Source organism: Thamnophis elegans, chromosome 1, assembly GCF_009769535.1.
Source record: "Thamnophis elegans isolate rThaEle1 chromosome 1, rThaEle1.pri, whole genome shotgun sequence".
In the NCBI taxonomy this organism is placed as follows: domain Eukaryota; kingdom Metazoa; phylum Chordata; class Lepidosauria; order Squamata; family Colubridae; genus Thamnophis; species Thamnophis elegans.
The window spans coordinates 157,635,830-157,655,903 of NC_045541.1; the positions used below are offsets into that span (position 1 = coordinate 157,635,830).

Sequence of the window (20,074 nt, forward strand, 5' to 3'; positions counted from 1 at the left end):
CTGACCGAAATAAATAAATCACCGCAAATAATTTAATTCACACTAAAGCCACATTCCTGTTGAGTATCTGGAAATTAATAATTTTGTATGTGTGATTTCTTCCAACTCCTACCCTGTCACTTGATCACAAATTGCTCAACCCACCACGGTTTCCAGGCACACTGGGAGTGTAAAAGTTGCTAGGCTGAATTAGGCTTGTTCCTGGGCAACCGTGAGCCTTGATTTCCCACCACCACCACTAGATCCAAGGGGTGTGCCTCCCACCCACCGGCCCTCTAGGCCTAGCCCCACAGCATTAACACAGCCAACTCTCTATAGCACTGGCACTCCCAGGGGTTGAGTCTGTGGGACGAAGCCTCAATCTTACGTTCTTTGCTGCCGGTATCCCGAGAGGTCTAAGATGGATTTGCGAGGGAAAGACCTGAATAGTTTTTGCACCTGCTGTTTCCATGACAACAGTCTTTTCTTCTGTGTCTCAGTAAATGCCTGCCCAAGAGAGAGAGTTATGGGAAGGTGGAGGGAAGGGGAAAAAAAGGGGGGGGGACATTCAAAATAGAATCATGATTAGAAGAAAAAGTCATGAGTGATCTTCATCATCATCATGATTAGGATGACTGGCTTATTAGTAAAAATATTTCACTAATGAGGGGAACCCAGTACCTTGTTAGAGGCAACCACTGTTCTCAAGTTTTACACTCAAGAGTCTGAAATCTGTATTTTTCAGTACAACTAATTATGCTTTGGAGAAAGACAAATTGAGCCACAGACATTTCTGCATTTGAGGACCACTGAGGTGAGTCCCCGCAGGCTGATGCTGTGAATTTGACTAATCTTGCGATCCTCGTGTCATTCTACAGAAGGGCTGCAATATAGCCTCTCTCCAAGTTTCAAAAGCCATTACTTCTCTTTCCACATGCAAGTTGCCAAGCACCATTTTAACGTGGATTCGATAGCAGCAAATATTTCAGAGTTCCCATGACATCAACATTTCAGAAACACTGGTCTCACATGAGCCATAATGTTACTCTCTATTTGGCTTAGCATGATGACAAAGTTGGAAGACACACTCTAGCCTAGACCAGGATTGGCCCCCTACTCAGTGTAAGAATCCAGATTCAAGTATTCCCAACAGATAGCTGTCTAGTCCCAGTTCGACACGACACTGATGTTGAGCACCATCTCTCTGGGAGCTAGCTCACCACTAACATCTTATTGTTAACCAATCAATAATAAGATGTTAGTGATGAATCGATTCCTAGAGAGATGATGGGATGGGCCATCAAATCAGTGTTCACCCTTAACAACCACACAAATTGATTTGTCCCAAATTTTTCCAACAGTGCACCCATTGTCACTGTGGTCAAATCCATCCACTTGCAGCTGGTCATCTTCTTTTTCCATTCGTCTTTCCCATTATTATAGATTTCTCAAGGAAGCCAAGTGTTCACAAAATGGGTTCAAATTATAATGACTTGACCCTGATCATTTTGCTTCAAGCAAATTATCGAGATGGATTTGTCTATGACTCCTTGTGTTTCTAAGCTAACCATGGTATTCTCAGAAGCCTCTTTTAATACCAGCATTCAAAAACATTAATACTCTTTCTATCCTGTTTTTTTAAAGACTAACGTTAGTGGACAATTAGAAATTTTGGGATTCCCATTTTTCTAAGTTTGACATAGTCAATGCAACCAAAGGCTTTTCTATTATATTTTCTATTATATTCTCTGGTTTTCTTATTTACCCAGTGTGCATATTTTTCCATGTTGTTTTGTATTTTCTAAAACCAGTTTGAACATCTGGAATCTTGCTTTTCATGAAGGATGCCAATCTATGTTACATATCTCTATTCATTATTTTGCTAGCATATGAAATTAAGGACATTTATAGAATAGTTTGCACATACTGTTAAATCTCCTGGGTATCTTTTTCAATCTGTTGGCTGTTGTGTTATTGTTCAGATCTGCTAATACGGTTTGATTAGAATCTTTACAGATTCTTCTTCCTTTGTTACTTGCCATATCTCTATAAGTATTTTATTAATTTCTTTAGCCTTCTGACTTGGTAATGACCAGGGTGCTGATTTAATTTCATCTTACTGTACTAGAAATTTTTGTAAATAGGAATGACATTCTAAGGAATCTTGGATGTTGATAACTCTCTTGTACAGAATTTCAGCATACTCCTTCAAAACTTTGTTTGAAATTCTTGAAATTGGTTACTATTTGTCCATTGGGGTCTTTTAGCAAATCAATGCAAAGTTGGAACCTCTTTCTAAATTTGGAGATCTTTTGGATCTTATTTGACTGTGTCTGTTTTCATCTTTGATGCCTTTCCAGATTTGCCTGCAACGCTGTTTCTTGTCTTTTTAATAGCTCTCTGAAATAGTTTTCAATGTTCCTTCTTACAATTTTTTCTTTCTTGGCTCTGGCCTCTCTTCTTGGCAATTTCCACTGTTTGTTCTGACATCCAGCTTGCTTTCGTCTGTTTTTTTGGTCTTTGGCATTTTCTGTTCACATTTATCTTTAAGAATGTCTTTGATTTTATACCACAGTTTCTCTGATTCCCTATAAATGGTACAAAACTTCAAAGCAATATCCAATATTCTCATTGAAAACTGTGGTTATAAGCTCAAGATATATCCCGGAAACTGACTGACTTTCTGCTTTAGCTTGAACTTACATATGAGCAATTCATGATCCGCTGATATTCTAAGTGATCTCTTCCACCTACTTTATATGTATTAATGATATAAACATTTTAATTTCTGTACATTCCATGTATTGCCCATATCCATGTTCTTTGAAGACTGGGTTAGAAATCAGGAAATAATTGGATTGGCAGGAACCACTAAGCTGCTCTCCTTTATGTCTGTGTCAAATATTATATATATATATATATATATATATATATATATATATATATATATATATATATATATATATATATATATACACACACATATATTTAAAGTCACAACCCCTGGTATGCCCAAATATGGGAGGAAGGTCACACTTCCACTCTCTGTCTTCGGCTCGTCACAAGAGACCATCCAGACAGAAACCCAATATTTTTTACTGTTGCCTTTTTGTTACATTTGTTATATTTATGCTGATAAATAAATAAAGGGAGACTAGTATAGATCTATTTCAAGCTATTTAGCTCTCATCAGCTAGCCACACCCTTGTTGGGAATCGAACCTGTGCTCTAAGAGGCAATAGAGCACAGGTTCGATTTCCAACAAGGGTGTGGCTAGCTGATGAGAGCTAAATAGCTTGAAATAGATCTATACTAGTCTCCCTTTATTTATTTATCAGCATAAATATAACAAATGTAACAAAAAGGCAACAGTAAAAAAATATTGGGTTTCTGTCTGGATGGTCTCTTGTGACGAGCCGAAGACAGAGAGTGGAAGTGTGACCTTCCTCCCATATTTGGGCATACCAGGGGTTGTGACTTTAAATATATACCTCTCACCCTGGCTGGCTGATAAGGAGTCGAGCTTTGTAGCTCAATGGTTAACACATCTGCCTAAGAGGCAATAGAGCACAGGTTCGATTCCCAACAAGGGTGTGGCTAGCTGATGAGAGCTAAATAGCTTGAAATAGATCTATACTAGTCTCCCTTTATTTATCAGCATAAATATAACAAATATACACATATATATATACATATATATATATATACATACATACATACATACATACATACACACATACATACACACATGCATATACACATACATACATACATATATATACATACACACACACACTCTTCAACCACAAGAAGCACATCTTGTTTGGATGTTCAGTCCATTTCAGATTGAATTGTTCCTATTATTTAAAAAATCTTGTTCCTAATAATCAACTGGAATCTGTCTTCTTGTAACTTACCATTATTCCATCTCTTCCATTTTGGAACAACAGATAGCAAACCTTTGCCTTCTTCTACTACTTGTGTAATTTCAGTTACTTGAAGAGTGCTATCATCTCTCTCAGCCAATCATCCTTCTGGAGGCTAAACATCTCCAGCCCCTTCAATCTATCTTCATAACACTTAGAATCTAATTCTTTTGATTATCTTTGTTGAACTTATTTACTTCTGAATCTTTATTAGGTTTAATTAAGAAATTGTGGTTAAACCGACCGTAGCTTTGTTTGCTTTCCTAGGGCCAGGTGGAATAAATATTATTACACCATCATAAAAAGACAGGTTTGGTCAGACTGCACCAGATTGGCAAACATTAGTGGGGAGTATGAAAGTAGCACTTAATGAGAGATTGGACTGAAACTAATGAGTCCCCTTAATGGTCAGCTTCAACTATATTTAAATCATAAGCCTGGGCAAGGATGGCAGCAAAAAATCTAATATGATCCATTTGCTTTTTTAAAAAGTGAAATGAGGTGAGATGATGATAGGTGGCTAAGGTTGACCAGTCAACTGGTCATTTGGTTTATAGTACTCCAGATGTTATGGAATCTCTCTTCAATGCCAGATGCCATAGAAAAGCTGGCTAAAATGCTAACGTTTACTTGATAAATATAAAACATCAAAAGTCTGGACAAAGCTTTGGAGTTTTCTGGAAGCCAGAAGACAGTTACACGAAGCTATGTGTAGTTCAGGAATGCCAAAATTGGACAAGAAAAATTGCAGCACACAATTGCAGCCCAAATGTGACCACAGACAAAGAACAGGGCAACAATATTAGACCTATGCAAGATCATTATCAACCAAGGGGGAAAAAACTCAGAAGTATTTAGAACCATGTAAGGAAAATGTTTGCTAATTGTAATAGCAAATTAATAGCAATTATACTCAGAAGTGTTTCTTTCATCAGTCTGTTTCTAGCATCATTTTGTTAACAGAGAAGCAAAGAATCAAAAAGGGTCCTAAGAAATCATTTACTCGTTTATGAGTGCCTCATTTAATACTGTATTTACAATAACTAGCAATGGGTTTTGATTGATTTGTATTAGAATCTTTCCAAAATTACCCAGCTGGGCAGGAACTGATCTTTACCTAGAGCTGAGATACTAATTCCTAAACCATGTCAATATTAGTGCTTAAATGGTCATATTTGCATATCTAGGAAATCCAGCAAATATCTTCAAGAAATGGGAAGAGAACAAGAGTTTGCCAACCTCCCTCCCTTCCCTCAGCTCCCTAAAATTACTCACCTCATGAATTAGGCATTTGTCTATGAGTTGTAAATAGGAGCTTATATTCTCCTCATCAGGTCTGGAGACAAGGAGCTGGGTACAAACTGTAAAATAACAACATCATCATCAACCGTCACCACCACCACCACCATCACATAACTCTAAATTTAATGAGAATTTTTGCAATTGTTTTAAATCTCTTGAAGAATGAACTCAAACTGCCCTCACTGAGGTGAGTTGAAAAGAATTGCCATCAATGGGAAACAGCTTTCAATTAAAAAAAATGTACACCGATACAGGCTGGATTCCATTCATGCCTTTTTCGGTTTTGTTCCATCCTTTGCTTTCTGTTACTGTGATGTCAACTTGGAATTATTCCATGTAGATTTATTTATAAAAAGGAAGCTGTTGCTTCCCCAGCTCCAGTATTGTAAAGACTTTAGGACAGGCATGGAAAAATTTAACCTAACCACTGCCACCAGGAGGCGGGTATGAGCGCAATACAATCAAATACATTTTTATAATATCTTATTGTTATTCATTATATTACTTTTATTATTACAATAAAATAGTATAATAAATAAAATAAAATAAATAAAAATATGCATACTGAATCATATTGGATTCATAGAGAGCAAACCTTGATATCGAGATTAGCCTGCCATAATACTGTACCCTTGAGATGAGTTATTTATTTATTTACTTTATTTATTTATATCCTCTATTATTTTTATAAATAACTGAAGGTGGGGAACTGTGGCGCTGTGGTAACTATAGTGACTGAAGAGTTGTGGTGGTGCAGTGGTTAGAATGCAGTATTGCAGGCTAACGTTGCCCACTGCTGAGAGTTCAATCCCGATCGGCTCAAGGTTGACTCAGCCTTCCATCGTTCCGTGCTCGGTAAAATGAGGACCCAGATTGTTGGGGCAATGTGCTGACTCTGTAAACTGCTTAAAGAGAGCACTATGAAGTTGTATGTAAGACTAAGTGCTATTGCTGTATCTAATTCTCCTTCCTTAGCTTATTTTTCCACAACAACCCAGTGAGGTGACCTGGGATGAGAGAAAGTGGTTCATGGTCATTAGGCTTTCATGCCTAAAGTGAGATTAGAACTCAGTGATTCCTGGTTTCTAGCTTGGTACCTTAATCACTAGACTAAACAGCTACAAGTTAGAACACTCCCAGACAGCAAAGCAATTGAGCAAACTGACCAGGAATGAAAGAAGCTATAATTGATGACACAGTTGCTTCAAGGTGCTAAAAGGCCAATATTTGTTAACAGTAGGTATTAAAGTCTGATTGTCAAAGACTTTGCTCTTAAGTATGTCTCTGCTACAGTCCTGGTATCCCTAAGGATGCTGCAGTCCATGGGTTCAATTAGGCCAGTTTCTTCCTCTAGATTCCACCCAATATTTGACCTTTATATCAGTAAGTCATTGCATATATTGCAAAGGAACAACTTGCCTCCAGAAGTTGTGAATGCTCCAATACTGGAAGTTTTTAAGAAGATGTTGGATAACCATTTGTCTGAAGTGGTGCAGGGCTTCTTGCCTAAGCAGGGGGTTGGACTAGAAGACCTCCAAGGTTCCTTCCAACTCTGTTATTCTGATATTCTGATTTGTAGCCAGAACAATTTTTTCTGGAGATTGTCAGTTCACACTTTTTGAACTTTTGAATGTATTGGCCTATTATTTCTAATAGAACATCATGGTTATCCAAAGTTTATATTTGGGAATGGCTATCCAAATGCGCTCATTGGATTATATGTTTAGTTTTGGGCAATGCACTTAAAAAGAGTAACCAAATCCAGAACAAAATCAGTTACCAGGATGATAGAATCCAAGCCAAGTGAGAAATTGTCAAAGCTAGATAATTTAGCTGTAAAAGCACTATGAAGTGGTATATAAGTCTAAGTGCTGTTGCTAAAGTTATTAAGATTCAGGAACACTAGTGTATAAGAAAGGTGGATTTCCCCCTCTCTGGACATTTTCAAAAAGGAGCTGAATGGCCACCTGTCACAGATGGTTTAGTACAGGAGTGTCAAACTGGATTTCATTGAGGGCTGCATCAGGGTTGTGCTTGGCTCAGGGGCCTGGGGTGGGCGTGGCCAGTTTGACATCACTTGTGTCAGGGAGGCCTGTGTGGCCAAGTGCTAAGACAGGATTTTCCTCAGACCCTTCCTCCCCTCTTCATTCTCACTTTTTCTTCCTTCCCCTCTTTCTTTCCTTGCTCTATTCCCCTCTTTGTCTCTGTCTTTTCCTCTTTCCCTTTCCTGTCCCTTCTTGGATGCTCAAGTGCAAAAGGGGAAACATTTCTCCTTTTGTTTTGTTTTGCTTTTAGTTTGTTTTGCTAGCCTTCTGCCAACAAAAACGGAGCTCAGGGCAGCAAAGTGTGGTCCTCCCAAGTTCCATTTTCAGTGGTAGAGGCACCCCGGGCCAGTCCTTTGCTGTTTTGAGGGCGACCCACGGGCCAGATCTAAGCACCCTGTGAGCCAGATTCAGCCCAGGGGCCTTCAGTTTGACACCCCTGGTTTAATAGATCCCTATACAGCGGATGGCACGACCTTAACTTGAAAGGCTGTTCCAACTCAAAAGTATTCTATAATTCTATGGAAGATTCTGCTATCTGAGAAACTGATTCTGCATCTGTTTATATGCAAAAAATATACTCTACAAGCCACTTATATTTTGAATCCAAACAACTCCAAACACAGCTGAATTTGGAGTCACTTTTAGTTGCAAATGCCCTGGACTGATGCATTGCTGCCTCTATTAAATGCTACTGTTGCTGCTACTAAGGAGAGTGGGAAGATCAAAGTATCTTTACTGAATCTTTACTGCAGTTTCATTGGTAGAGAATACAAATCACAGCAAATGTATATATCAATTACGTTTTGGATAAATGGGGACAGAATGAGACAACAGAACAAGAAAGAAAAGGAAAAGAGAAAGTGAAAGAATGTTCGTATACAGGTAATCCTTGACTTACAACCACAATTGAGCCCAGGATTTATGTTGCTAAGTGAGAAATTTGTGAATTGAGTTTTGCTCCATCTTACGACTTTGCCACATTTATTAAGTAAATCACTTCAGGTGTTGAATTAACAACACGGTTGTTAAGTGAATCTGATTTTCCCTAGTGACTTTGCTTGTCAGAAGGCCACAAAAGGGGATTCCATGACCATGGGGATGCTGCAACAGTCATTAAGTGTGGAAAATTAGCCGAGGTGGCGCAGAGGTTAAATGCAGGCTACTTCAGCTGACTGCAGTTCTGCAGTTCGGCTGTTCAAATCTCACCGGCTCAGGGTTGACTCAGCCTTCCATCCTTCCGAGGTGGGTAAAATGAGGACCCAGATTGTTGTTGGGGGCAATATGCTGACTCTGTAAACCGCTTAGAGAGGGCAGAAAGCCCTATGAAGCGGTATATAAGTCTAACTGCTATTGCTATTGCTATAAAATGGTCATTAGTCATTTTTTTCAGTGCCTTTGTAACTTGCAACGGTCACTAAATGAAGTGTTGTAAGTCAAATACTACCTGGACAGCAGATAAAGCAAACAGAATGAAAGTACAATAATATGCAAAGCAAAATACAAAAATGAAAACTGGATCCTATATTTAAACTTACGATATTAAAGTTATTATTAAATGGATCTGAGAAGGAGAATTATCTAATATCTAATTCTATTAGATGAAACTTTTTTAGTTAAAGGATCATCGTTACTTTAGTATGGAGCGTGCTACATTCCAAATAACATTTTATGGAAGAAGTCCCCATAAACATTTTATTTAATTTACAATAAACTTAATTCAAGTTGAATGGGTCATAAAGCTGATCTTTAGGCCCGTTTTTCACTCGTTTTTGCCCTCCCCAGCAGCACTTTGCAGGCATCCCAAACCCTCTGCGCGTCCATTTTTGAGAAGGGGTGGGGTTTCAGGAGGCCAAAAATGCTGTATTCAGTGTATAAGACACACCCAGATTTTCATCCTCTTTTTGGGAGAAAAAAGGTCTGTCTTATACTCCGAAAAGTAGGGTAATAAAAAAAAAATTCCCAAAAAAGGCAGCAGCAAATCAGTCCCGGGTAACATGGGAAGAGGTTCTCAAACACTGTGCTAAAACCAGGCGTATTCACTATGGGGGGTCCAAAGGGAAACAAATGGTGACTGTACCCCATTGATCTTGTAGGTTAGACCTGGGTATTTTAAAGCCTGCAAGCCCTTGGGTAGTTCCAGTTCAGCCGGTGGCATTGACAGTGGGGGTGGAGGGGAGGAGGACTGGTGGGTTGTTGGAGCAGCGACGGGGAGTGTTGGGAGCAGATAGTAGCAGCCCTGCAGGACAGTCCCATTTGGCCCCTTGGAAAAATTAATCACCCATCCTTGTTCTTAGGTCTTCCCATAATTGATGCTTCTGGGTTGGCTGCTTGCACAGGATTCTGGAAAAAACAGGTTGTGCCCTTCTGCTCAACCTCATTGCTCCGTTCTCTGAATCAGTGCTAAGGCCAATGTGATTGTGGAGCCACCTTTTTGGTTTTGCTTTCTACCAGTTCTTCGCACTTTGCTCTTCCAGCCGACTGTAATTTTCTTTTACTAAGTTGGCTATTAGAGGTAAACCATGCAGAGTCATTTGGATCAGGCAGCCTATACATTAATTAGTTAGCTGAGTAAGAGTTCCCTGGACCAGACTGGCTAATGGATGACGACTTGCAACAGGCACAAGTGGACCGTGAATTAAAAAAGCAAACTCACCTTTTCCCATCACTTTAGTAAACTGTCCCGGGATGTCCCCTTCTGGCAAAGGGACACCTCCAGTTTCCCCCTCACAACCGGGTAAGGTGTGGTGCTGCATCCCTTCTGAGGCAGAGTCCTTGCAATCTGACCCTGGGTTGTCTGAGCCAATCAGAGAAGTTGGTCGAAGGAGATGAGAACTGTGCTCATCCACTGACAGGTTCCGAGAAGCGTACGCTTTGATTGGGGTAAGGATCATTTGGTGAAGCTCCTGCAACGGGAGGCGCAGATTGCCTCCTTCTAGGATATCCTGCGGGTAGCAAAAGAGACCCACCCATGAGCATCCCAAATCCTGAACCATCCCATAAATATCATAGTTTTGAGCCAAGCATAAGTATCAATGAAATATCAATAGAACTTGCATAAGGTAAATCAGGAAGACGACCCAAAGAAGCCTAATGAATATTTAACACCTGACAAGTCAGCAGAATATAAGACATTAAAAATGTTGTTTTAGCTTTGGTTCATACATTGCAATCAACCATGGCTTGCTTAATCATGGTTTGTAAAATAAATAAAAACCGGTTGGGTTTGATGCTAAACCCTATATAATAATACATATTTTCTCTATATAAAAATGGCTGTGTGTGTGTATTTTCCAGCATAACTCTGGAACATCTCGAGCAATTTCAACCAAACTTGATACACAGATGACTTACTCTCTGGAAACAAATACTGTTGGGATAAGACACTCATAACATCCCTCAGGGTGTGTGTTCTGTTAAGATACAGCCAGCTGTGCCTTAAAATGACTTCTACTGTAGTGCCATAAAATGGCTTCTACTGTACAGTGAAGTGGAGTTGCCATAGTAACAGCTTCACAGTACTCCACAAGGGGACTCCCTCTGGCAAGTGGGAAAATCCAACATTAGAAATCACGTTTGGTCCAGACATTTTCCCTCTATAAATAAATACCCAGGTAACACTGGGTTATCAGTTAGTTAAGGCAGAATATCAGCAAATAGCCCGAGCCTGTAAAGATGAAGTGAAGAAAGCTAAGACTCACAATGAAGAAAGGCTTGCCACAAAAGTAAAAAATAACAACAAAAAAAAGCTTCTTCCAATGTTAAAAACAAGAAAAAAGTTAAGGAAACAACTGGTCCATTGCTGGGAGAAATTGGCAAGAAGGTGACAAGCAACAGGGAGAAAGCAGAACTATTTAACTTATCTTTTGCATCTGCCTTTACACAAAGGGATAAAACAGTCCAACCTATCAAAAACAGCACCACAAAAATCAGATTAGGAACACAAATTGAAATAGGGAAGAAAATGGTAAGTGAGCACCTGTCTACCCTAGAGGAGTTCAAATCACCAGGACCGGGAGGGATTACACCCCAGGGTTCTGAAGGAACTGGCAGGGGAGATCTCAGAACCACTGAACTATATCTTTCAGAGATCCTGGAGCACCGGGGAACTGCCAGAGGACTGGAAAAGAGCTGATGTGGTTTCCATCTTCAAAAAAGGGGAAAAATTAGATCCAGGAAACTACAGACCTATCAGCTTGACCTCAATACCAGGAAAGATTCTGGAAAAGATAATCAAGCAACGAATTAGTGAACACCTAGAAGTATACAAAGTAATAGCCAAAAGCCAACATGGGTTTGTCAAAAACAGATCACGCCAGACTAATCTTATTGCATTCTTTGACAATGTGAAAAAATTCCTGGACCAGAGGAATGCCGTTGATATAGTTTACTTGGACTTCAGTAAGGCATTTGATAAGGTAGACCATAACCTATTACTAGATAAAGTAGAAAAATGTGGGTTAGACAGCATCACCACCAGATGGATTTGTAACTGGCTGACCAACCACACTCAACGTGTAGTCCTCAATGGAATTGCATCTACATAGAGGGAGGTATGCAGTGGAGTACCCCAAGGCTCTGTTTTAGGCCCAGTACTTTTCAACATCTTCATCAATGATTTGGATGAGGGAATAAGTGGGGAACTCATCAAATTTGCAGATGACACCAAACTGGCAGGAATAGCCAACACTCCAGAAGACAGGCTTAAGATACAGAAGGATCTTGACAAACTTGAACATTGGGCACTATCTAATAAAATGAAATTCAATGGTGAAAAGAAGGTTTTACATTTAGGCAAGAAAAACAAAATGCACAGGTACAGTATAGGTGGTACCTTGATCAATAGTAGTAACTGTGAGAGGGATCTTGGAGTCCTAGTGGACAACCATTTAAATATGAGCCAGCAGTGTGCAGCAGCAGCTGCCAAAAAAGCCAACACAGTTCTAGGCTACATAAACAGAGGGATAGAATTAAGATCATGTGAAGTGTTAATACCAATTTATAACGCCTTGGTAAGGCCACACTTGGAATACTGCATTCAGTTTTGGTCGCCACAATGTAGAAAAGATGTGGAGACTCTAGAAAGAGTCCAGAGAAGAGCAACAAAGATGATTAGGGAACTGGAGACTAAAATATATGAAGAACGGTTGCAGGAACTGGGTATGTCTAGTTTAATGAAAAGAAGGACTAGGGGAGACATGATAGCAGTGTTCCATTATCTCAGGGGTTGCCACAAAGAAGAGGAAGTCAAACTATTCTCCAGGGCACCTGAGGGTAGGACAAGAAGCAATGGGTGGAAACTAATCAAGGAGAGAAGCAACTTAGAACTGAGGAGAAATTTCCTGACAGTTAGAACAATTAATCAGTGGAACAGCTTGCCTCCAGAAGTTGTGAATACCCCAACACTGGAAGTCTTTAAGAAGATGTTGGATAGCCATTTGTCTGAAACGATATAGGGTTTCCTGCTTAGGCAGGGGGTTGGACTAGAAGACCTCCAAGGTCCCAACTGTTATTTGATTTTCTATTTATTTGTTCATAAATAACAACCACTGAGTTTACACACTTATCTAAGCCAAAACTGTAACAAACATGCTGCCCTGATTCTGTGAAATCTGGGTTCAAATCCTTATTTTATGAAATCTGGATTTAAATCCATGCTCCTCCGTATCATTTCCTATTTTTTAGCCAATCTAGAATAAATTGATAGGAGGATTGATGAAAATCCTCCTATCAATGTAAATTAACTCCTAACAGATGGTCTCTAGTCTCTGTTTCAGCATATACAGTGAAAAGGAGCTCATGGTTTCCATCAATAATTTGTATGTGATCCTTACTCTCACTTAAAAGATTGTTCTAATGTTCAATTAGAAATAATTTTGACATATTTATATACTGAATTGCAATCTAGAAATTATTAGTCATTTTTGTTAGGAAGGTTGAAGGAACTTATGAACTTCGTACAAATATAGTTCCCAGCCTCTGCTGGGAGAAACCATGACATTGGACCTCCCCTAAGAGTATAAGATCAAAGATATTCCTACCAGCTTGGTGCCATCTACATTAACATCCTGTTTCCAACATGGTGAGCTTCCATGTAAACAGGGGATCAATTTTTCCTGTTTTCTGTTTCTGCATTCAAAACTTACTCCTTGGTTATGAAAATTTCATTTCAGCATCAAAGTTAACAAAATAAAATTACCGTATTTTTCAGAGTATAAGACATACCCTTTTCCCTCAAAAAAGAGGCTGAATATCTGGATGCGTCTTATATAGTGAGCAAGTACAGCATTTTTTGCCTCCTGAAACCCCGCCCCCTTCACCAAAATGGCCGTGCAGAGCCTGTAGGAGGCTTTCGGAGAGCTCAGGGAGGCTGGGGAGGGCAGAAATAAGTGAAAAAATGGGCTGTTTTTTGCTCAATTTTGCCCCCCACCAGCCCCCAGGAGTACTCTGTAAGCCTCCTAAAGGTTATGCATGCAATTTCTTTTGACAAAAAACGGGTCCATTTTTGTGAAAAATGGGCTGTTTTTTTGCTCATTGGGGAGGGCACCCCCCCAGGAGCACTCTGCAAGCCTCTTAAAGGCTATTCATACCTTTTTTTTGGGGGGAAAAATGGGCCCGTTTTCATGAAAAACGGGCCGTTTTTGGGAGTTGGAAAGTGCAAAAAAAATTTTTTTTTAATTTGCCTCTTCAAAATCTTGGTGCGTCTTATACTCCGGTGTATCTTATACTCTGAAAAATACGGTATTTAATTTAATAATATTAATCTCCCAGTCTAAATGTTGAAAGAAACAAAAATACTTCAAAGAAGCCATTGTTATAGCTAACTTTCCCTTTAGACAATTTTAGCAAGCAAACTTCTGTTTCTTACCAACAGCTCTAAAAACACTTCCGTAACCTACAATATTGCACTGTTCACACATGTTCCATTTATTCTTCACTGTTTTCCATGAGTCCCATAGATGTGAATATTCAACTGGATCCATAATGGTTACTTATAAAGTGACTAAACAGTGTGACATCTACATGGATTTTAGAACAGAAGTAGGAACACGGCTTCAATGGTGCAAAGTGATGCTCCTGCTGCATCCACATAATATGTCAAAAGCCTGGAAGATGTTGTGTGAAAAAAACTGACACTTCTTGAGATCTGATGCAAGACTGCTTTAAAAAGAAACACCTCTTCAAGATGCTGCAGAAACACCAGCAAGATTGTGAACATGTCACACAATATTGTGTGTGTTTCTGATAATCCCATACAAGTTCTGATGAGGTTTTGATGATTTTTCTGGGAGAACTCTTCCAAATGACCCTGTTAGCCTTTAGGTGATAATATACATTTTGAGACTAAGATTACAAAATTTTAAAAGAAGAAAGAGAAAGAGAGAGAGGGAGAGAGAAGGAGAGGGAGGGAGGGAGGGGGAGAGAGAGAGAGAGAGAGAGGGAGAGAGAGATACCCATGACTGCATGCTCATGAATACAGACAGAGGGGGATTGGACAACATGAGAATGTATAATGGCGAGCAAGTCCTGTCCTTTCCAAATTGGGTGCTCGCATGCTGAAGAAAATAGGGCCACTTTATTGATTTTTCTGTTAGTTTAGTTACAGGGCTTATATATCCCTCCAGTCAAAGCTGACTCTGAACAGCTTGCTTACTTTGTTCACACAAATAAGGTTAAACTGTATAGTTTAAAATACCAATACAATATAATAAAAACAAATTCCCTGAGAGAAATGGAACTCACTTTCATTAAACTTTAGAATACAAAAAGGAACAGTTCTTAACATTCCCACCCACAAGGCCTGTGGAAAAAGTGATTTCTTCAGCCAAACTTCAAGCAGGCACAAATGCGAAATCCTTCAGCAGGGAGCTCTTTTAGCCAGACCCCCAGAAATGAGAGGCCAGGAGCTGCTATCCTGGGCAGGTAGCATTGGCAGGTAGCCAATTAACTTACAAGCTTCCCTGCCAACTTTCCCAGTGACCTTCTAAGGAAGGTCATCAGAGAAATGGTAATCACATGATCACAAGGCTCTTGGCAAGTGGCCATAAGTGCAAACTGGTTGCCAAAACCCAAGACTGTAATTAGATGGCTGCCAGAGAGTGAGGCCATGTTTTGCAATGATCAGAAGTGCCATCACAGGCCATCATTATTTCTGAGGCTGTGATTAATTCAAACTGCCACTAAACGGACACTTGTAAGTTGAGGTCTTTCTGTAGTACTTATTTTTCGAACACACAGGAGCATTCATTCAATGATGCGCCCTCAGCATTAAATTCCATCTTGGCTTTGAATTTTCTAATAAGTTACTTTATAAAAATTGACCCGTTAGAATGTTTTAAAGCTTTCCATGTTACCCAGCAGCCAAATCAATAGCTAGAAAAATCTCATCTGAGAACACTGAAACTGTAACATTTTCAATAACCTGGTTATAAAGTTTTAAGGTTCCATTTGCTTGAAAGTTCTTGTTGTTGTTGACTGTTATCTAAACCCTTCAGTAGGAAAAAAAGAAAAAGATTTGTAACTTTTTCTAAGAAGGTACTCTTAAAATATTTCCTAAAACCGGCTTTGATTTTCTGTATCAATGTATAAGTTAATGGCCTAAGAAAGACTTTGTGACACTCTTTATGTCTCTATAAGTCCATTTATTATGCATTTATTTGCATAATTTATTTGCAAGAAAGTCACATGACTTTTAGGAGCCGTGGTGGCCCAGTGATTAGAAAGGACGTTGGTCTTACCTGAACGTCTATTTTCAGAAGGGGGAGGGAATGGTCACACGTGGGTTGTTGTCAAAGCCTGATTGGTCCAAAGACTGAGAGAAAACGCTTAAATACTGGTGCCTTCCAGTCCTATCCCAGTTTCCTCGAAGGCGAACGGTAGAACTGAAAAGACAAAAAAACAACGCACAACAAAACCCCCGGGAACCACCCGGGCCCTCCCCTTGGCCCCGACGGAAAGGTCTCAGGGCGGGTTGTGACCATTCCCTCCCCCTTCTGAAAATAGACGTTCAGGTAAGACCAACGTCCTTTTTCCAGAAGAGGGGGAGGGAATGGTCACACGTGGGACATACCCAAGCTACCGTCCCAGGGAGGGAGAACGAGAACCACCAGGGCCCAAGGGGAGCCTCAACCGCCACCCCCAGAGGGTCCTGCCACCAAGGACACACTCGCATCTGCAAAGCTTCCAGACCATAGCGCCGGAGGAAGAAGCCGGGGAATCCAGAGGCCGCGCGACAGACGGCCTCAACTGGCCCCCCCCCCGCGGCCCCCGAGGCCACGCTCGTGTCGCTCCTAATAGACTGGGCCGTGAACTCTGACGGGACTGGCCCGTCGACCCGAAACCCCGGGGGCTTGCGCAATGGCCCGGCGCAGCCAACGCCAACGGTGGCTGAAGATACGCTCGAACCCAGCGACCCCCGGCTGGAGGATCAGTCCACAAGGACTCGACCTACGGACCCCTCGGTCCGCTGGCGATGGAGCCGCAGGGCGCGGTGCGCGCCCAACCAATGCCAGAGCTTAGCGGAGGAAGTGGCCACCTACGGGAAGAAGGCACGAGGAAGGCGAAGCCTCGCCCCGCCCTTTAGAGGCGACGGGGACGACCTCAGAGCAGGGTGCCCAACTCCACGAACCTGGGCGGAGACAACCTCCACAAGGGAGCCAGCCGAAGAGCATACCGAAGAGATTCGAGGAAGCCCCCCCTGAGCACAAGGGGGAAGAACACACGGGGAACCCGCGGACAGAGGGAAACCCAGAAGCCGCCCCCTACCGAGAAGCTCGATCAGGGGAACCTGAGAGAGGGAGAACCCCACCCCCTCCAGGGCTGAAACAATTCCGCCACCAGGCGGCACAAACTTGTGGGTTTCCGAAGTCAGGCCCCTCCTTCAGGAACTCCTGACGTTTGAGAGAAAGGTGCCCTGGCAGGCGAAGCCAGGGGAAGCCAGGCGGATAACACCGCCGGACGATACCCAGGTGGAACCGCAGCCGCGGCCCGTAAGGCCCCCAGGCATCCCTAGTCGAGAGGGACCCCGTTGGCTAGACCAGCCTCCAACAGCTGCCGGACAAGAGTCATGGGCCGGATGCAACCCCAGGGACCAGGCGAAGCAGGACCACCACTCCCCCGCTGCCAGGCCAACCCTTCCCGCGGGCGCCTCCGCGGAGGGCCACCGACAGCTGGACGAGGTCCGCGAACCAAGGCCCCCAGGTCCTAATGGCTCACCCCCACGATCAGGGCCCCCATGCCACCCCCCTCCGGGGAGACCTGGAACCAGGGGGACGGGAGGAACCCATACCGAGACCGCAGGTCACCTCCTTTCGAGGGCGCTTGCGCCCTCCACAGATCAGGACAGGAAATGGGTGAAACCCCAGGGAGGAATAGAACACGCGGCGAGCAAGGGAGTGTCGAACCGTCGACAGATCCGCCAGAAAAAAGAACCGACGACTGAGGGAGTAGGCCCGCTCCCCTGGTCAGGGCCGCCCGATGCTGCCGAGCCGCCCGGAGACAGGAGAGCCCGGGGAGATTCTCGACTCTGGGGGCAACAGAGGCCCCACCGCCCAGACGTCCAGTCCCGAGCATTCCGGCCGAGGGCTGGAGAAGACCCCCCCCCTGACAGATGAGGGCCTGAGCGGTCCCCGTGCCAACGGGAGGTCACGCGATGCCCAGCTACGGGGCCCAAGGGAAGCGCAGAGCCCGGCGGGACAGCACTAGTGCCATTCCAGTGAAGAAGGGTAAGCCCCGAAAGCGACCACCTGCCGAGAGTGAACCGGGAGCCCCCTAACCAGGACGAGGCTCCCCAGGAGAGTCCAAGGGTCCGGCGGGTGGGACTATCCCTGCTCAAGAAACATCTCGCCCGATCTGATAGAGGGAGGTTGAACCGAACAACATCCCTAAGGCCCTACGCCAGCGGGCATAGGCCGAGGTGGAGCTCCTGGACAGACTCACCCCCTCCCCTGACCTGGAGCCTATGACCGACACCAGGCAAGCGGAAAGGGAAGAGGTGGACGCCGGAGAAGCCCGCCGAGGAACAGGACGGGGCTCCGAGCTCCTAGAACGGGCGCTAAATAACCGAGACCTGAATAGGCTAGCCCCGCCAAGGAATCAGAGCCCCCAGGATGGGGCGCGGACAAGCCGCCCGGGCCGCCAGGTCTTAGTGAAATCCAGAGAACGGAGACCAGACCAAGGGAAAAGCCCCGGGGGGAACCCCAGGGACCCGCGATGACCGGCCAGAGCCGAGGAGCGAAGATAAGCCCCCCGAAGAGCCACCAGGCCAGGGGCCTCCTGCCTGAAACCCCGAAGGACCGAAAGGGGGGAGAACGCTCTCCCCGCCTGTGCACTAGAGCGGTGCAGAAACGAGAGGGCCCGTTAAGCCTTCCGGCCACCCGTCCGAACCGCAGACAGATGTGAGAGGCGTTCCAGGCCCCGGTCATCCAGAGGAGTCATCTGCACCCCCTGAAGGCCGAGAAGAAGGGCAATGGCCTGAACCACCGGGTAGCAGGCCCCCCCCCGGCTCCCGGACGGAGGGATCCCCCAAAGAGCCGGCGGGGTGGAGAGAACCAACGCGGGAGCGAGGCAAGCAGAGGCCCGTGCCCAAGCGTCCAATGCCGGCCGCTCTGAGAACATGCCTAGCGGCTGATGGCCTCCAATGGGACGACCTGAGGTCCAGCCCCCCCCCCTGAGCGGAAGGGGTGCTGCCCCCCCCTCGTGGCTGGACCGTCTGGACCAGAGGAGGGAGCCGTAGGCGCTCCTGAGGGATGAGCTGGAGAACTGCCTACAAATGGAAGAGAAAAACGCAAGATTATTGACAGAATCGGAAATCCATGCTGGCACATGACAAAGAAGATTTAGATCCGGCTCAGCTGTCACAAATGGGCGAACTGTCCCGTGTCTCCATCCTTGGACCGGGAAGAGCCCCCCCCCCCAGGGGTCACGCCTCTCGAAGGCATGGTCATCCAGAGACAGCGGGCCGAGCCGGTCCTCAGTCAGTGACGCCGGCAATGAAGCCCGGGCGACGTGACCGAAGTGGTCAGCATCCTGGACGCAAACTTGAGCGAGCCCCAGTCGCCCCAGGGAGGAAGGGCGGGGCCGCCCCGAGTCAGAAGAGACCCAGGCGGCGAGGCTCCCTGGGACGTGAAAGCGCTCCCGGCGCTGCCCCAGTCACTGACCGAGGCCTGACTAAATTACCGGGAGTTGAGTCCGCAGAGGGTGACCCCCGCAGCGGCAACGGGAGGACATCTTAGAAGCTCAGCGCGCCCGATGAAACCAGGGCAGCCGCTAGAAGGTGACGGACTGCAACTGAATCGCCCAGGCAAGGGCCCAGTTACTCTAGAGCCAATGGCCCAGGCCCCCAGACAAGTCGGAGGAAGCATCCACTGAATGGTCAGCGCCTCCGTGCCAAGGGAGGAGTCGAGATCTCTTTCCAGACCATGGCCGTGGCAGAACGTGGTCCTGCCAGGATCAGTGGGTGGAGGCATCAAGGTCCCCCCCACCAGCTGGCCATGCACCGAGCCTGCCCCAGGCACAGCAAACAGTCTGAGCCAAGACGCCCAGAGATGGGCCCATCCAGGGCCACAGCTGCGATTAAAACGCCTGAGCCAGTCTACTCTACATAACAAAGATAGGATTAGCCTGCAACAGAAACTCACCACCTGACATCTTGGAACACAATCTCCAAAAAGGAATGCTACAGATTTAAGCAGGCCAGGAAGAACCCCTGGCCTCAATAGAAATGGTTTTTTTTTTTTAAAAAAAATTATTATTATTTTCATTATTATTTATTTATTTATTTATTTATTTATTTATTTATTTATTTATGTTTTAACTTTTAGTCCA

The 20,074-nt window shown here is 43.9% G+C and overlaps 1 protein-coding gene across 2 annotated transcripts in view; it reads right to left on the reverse strand.

Moving 5' to 3' along the window:
• The window catches only part of SAMD4A (sterile alpha motif domain containing 4A), a 160,055-nt gene that overhangs the window by 22,690 nt on the left and 117,291 nt on the right, over positions 1–20,074 (reverse strand). For both annotated transcript variants that reach the window (XM_032236435.1, XM_032236429.1), the window contains 3 exons: positions 9,906–10,194; positions 5,181–5,266; positions 368–486 (listed from right to left, as the gene is read on the reverse strand). In XM_032236435.1, coding sequence (XP_032092326.1) covers positions 368–486; positions 5,181–5,266; positions 9,906–10,194 — 494 coding nt within the window. The remainder of the gene's footprint in view (positions 1–367; positions 487–5,180; positions 5,267–9,905; positions 10,195–20,074) is intronic.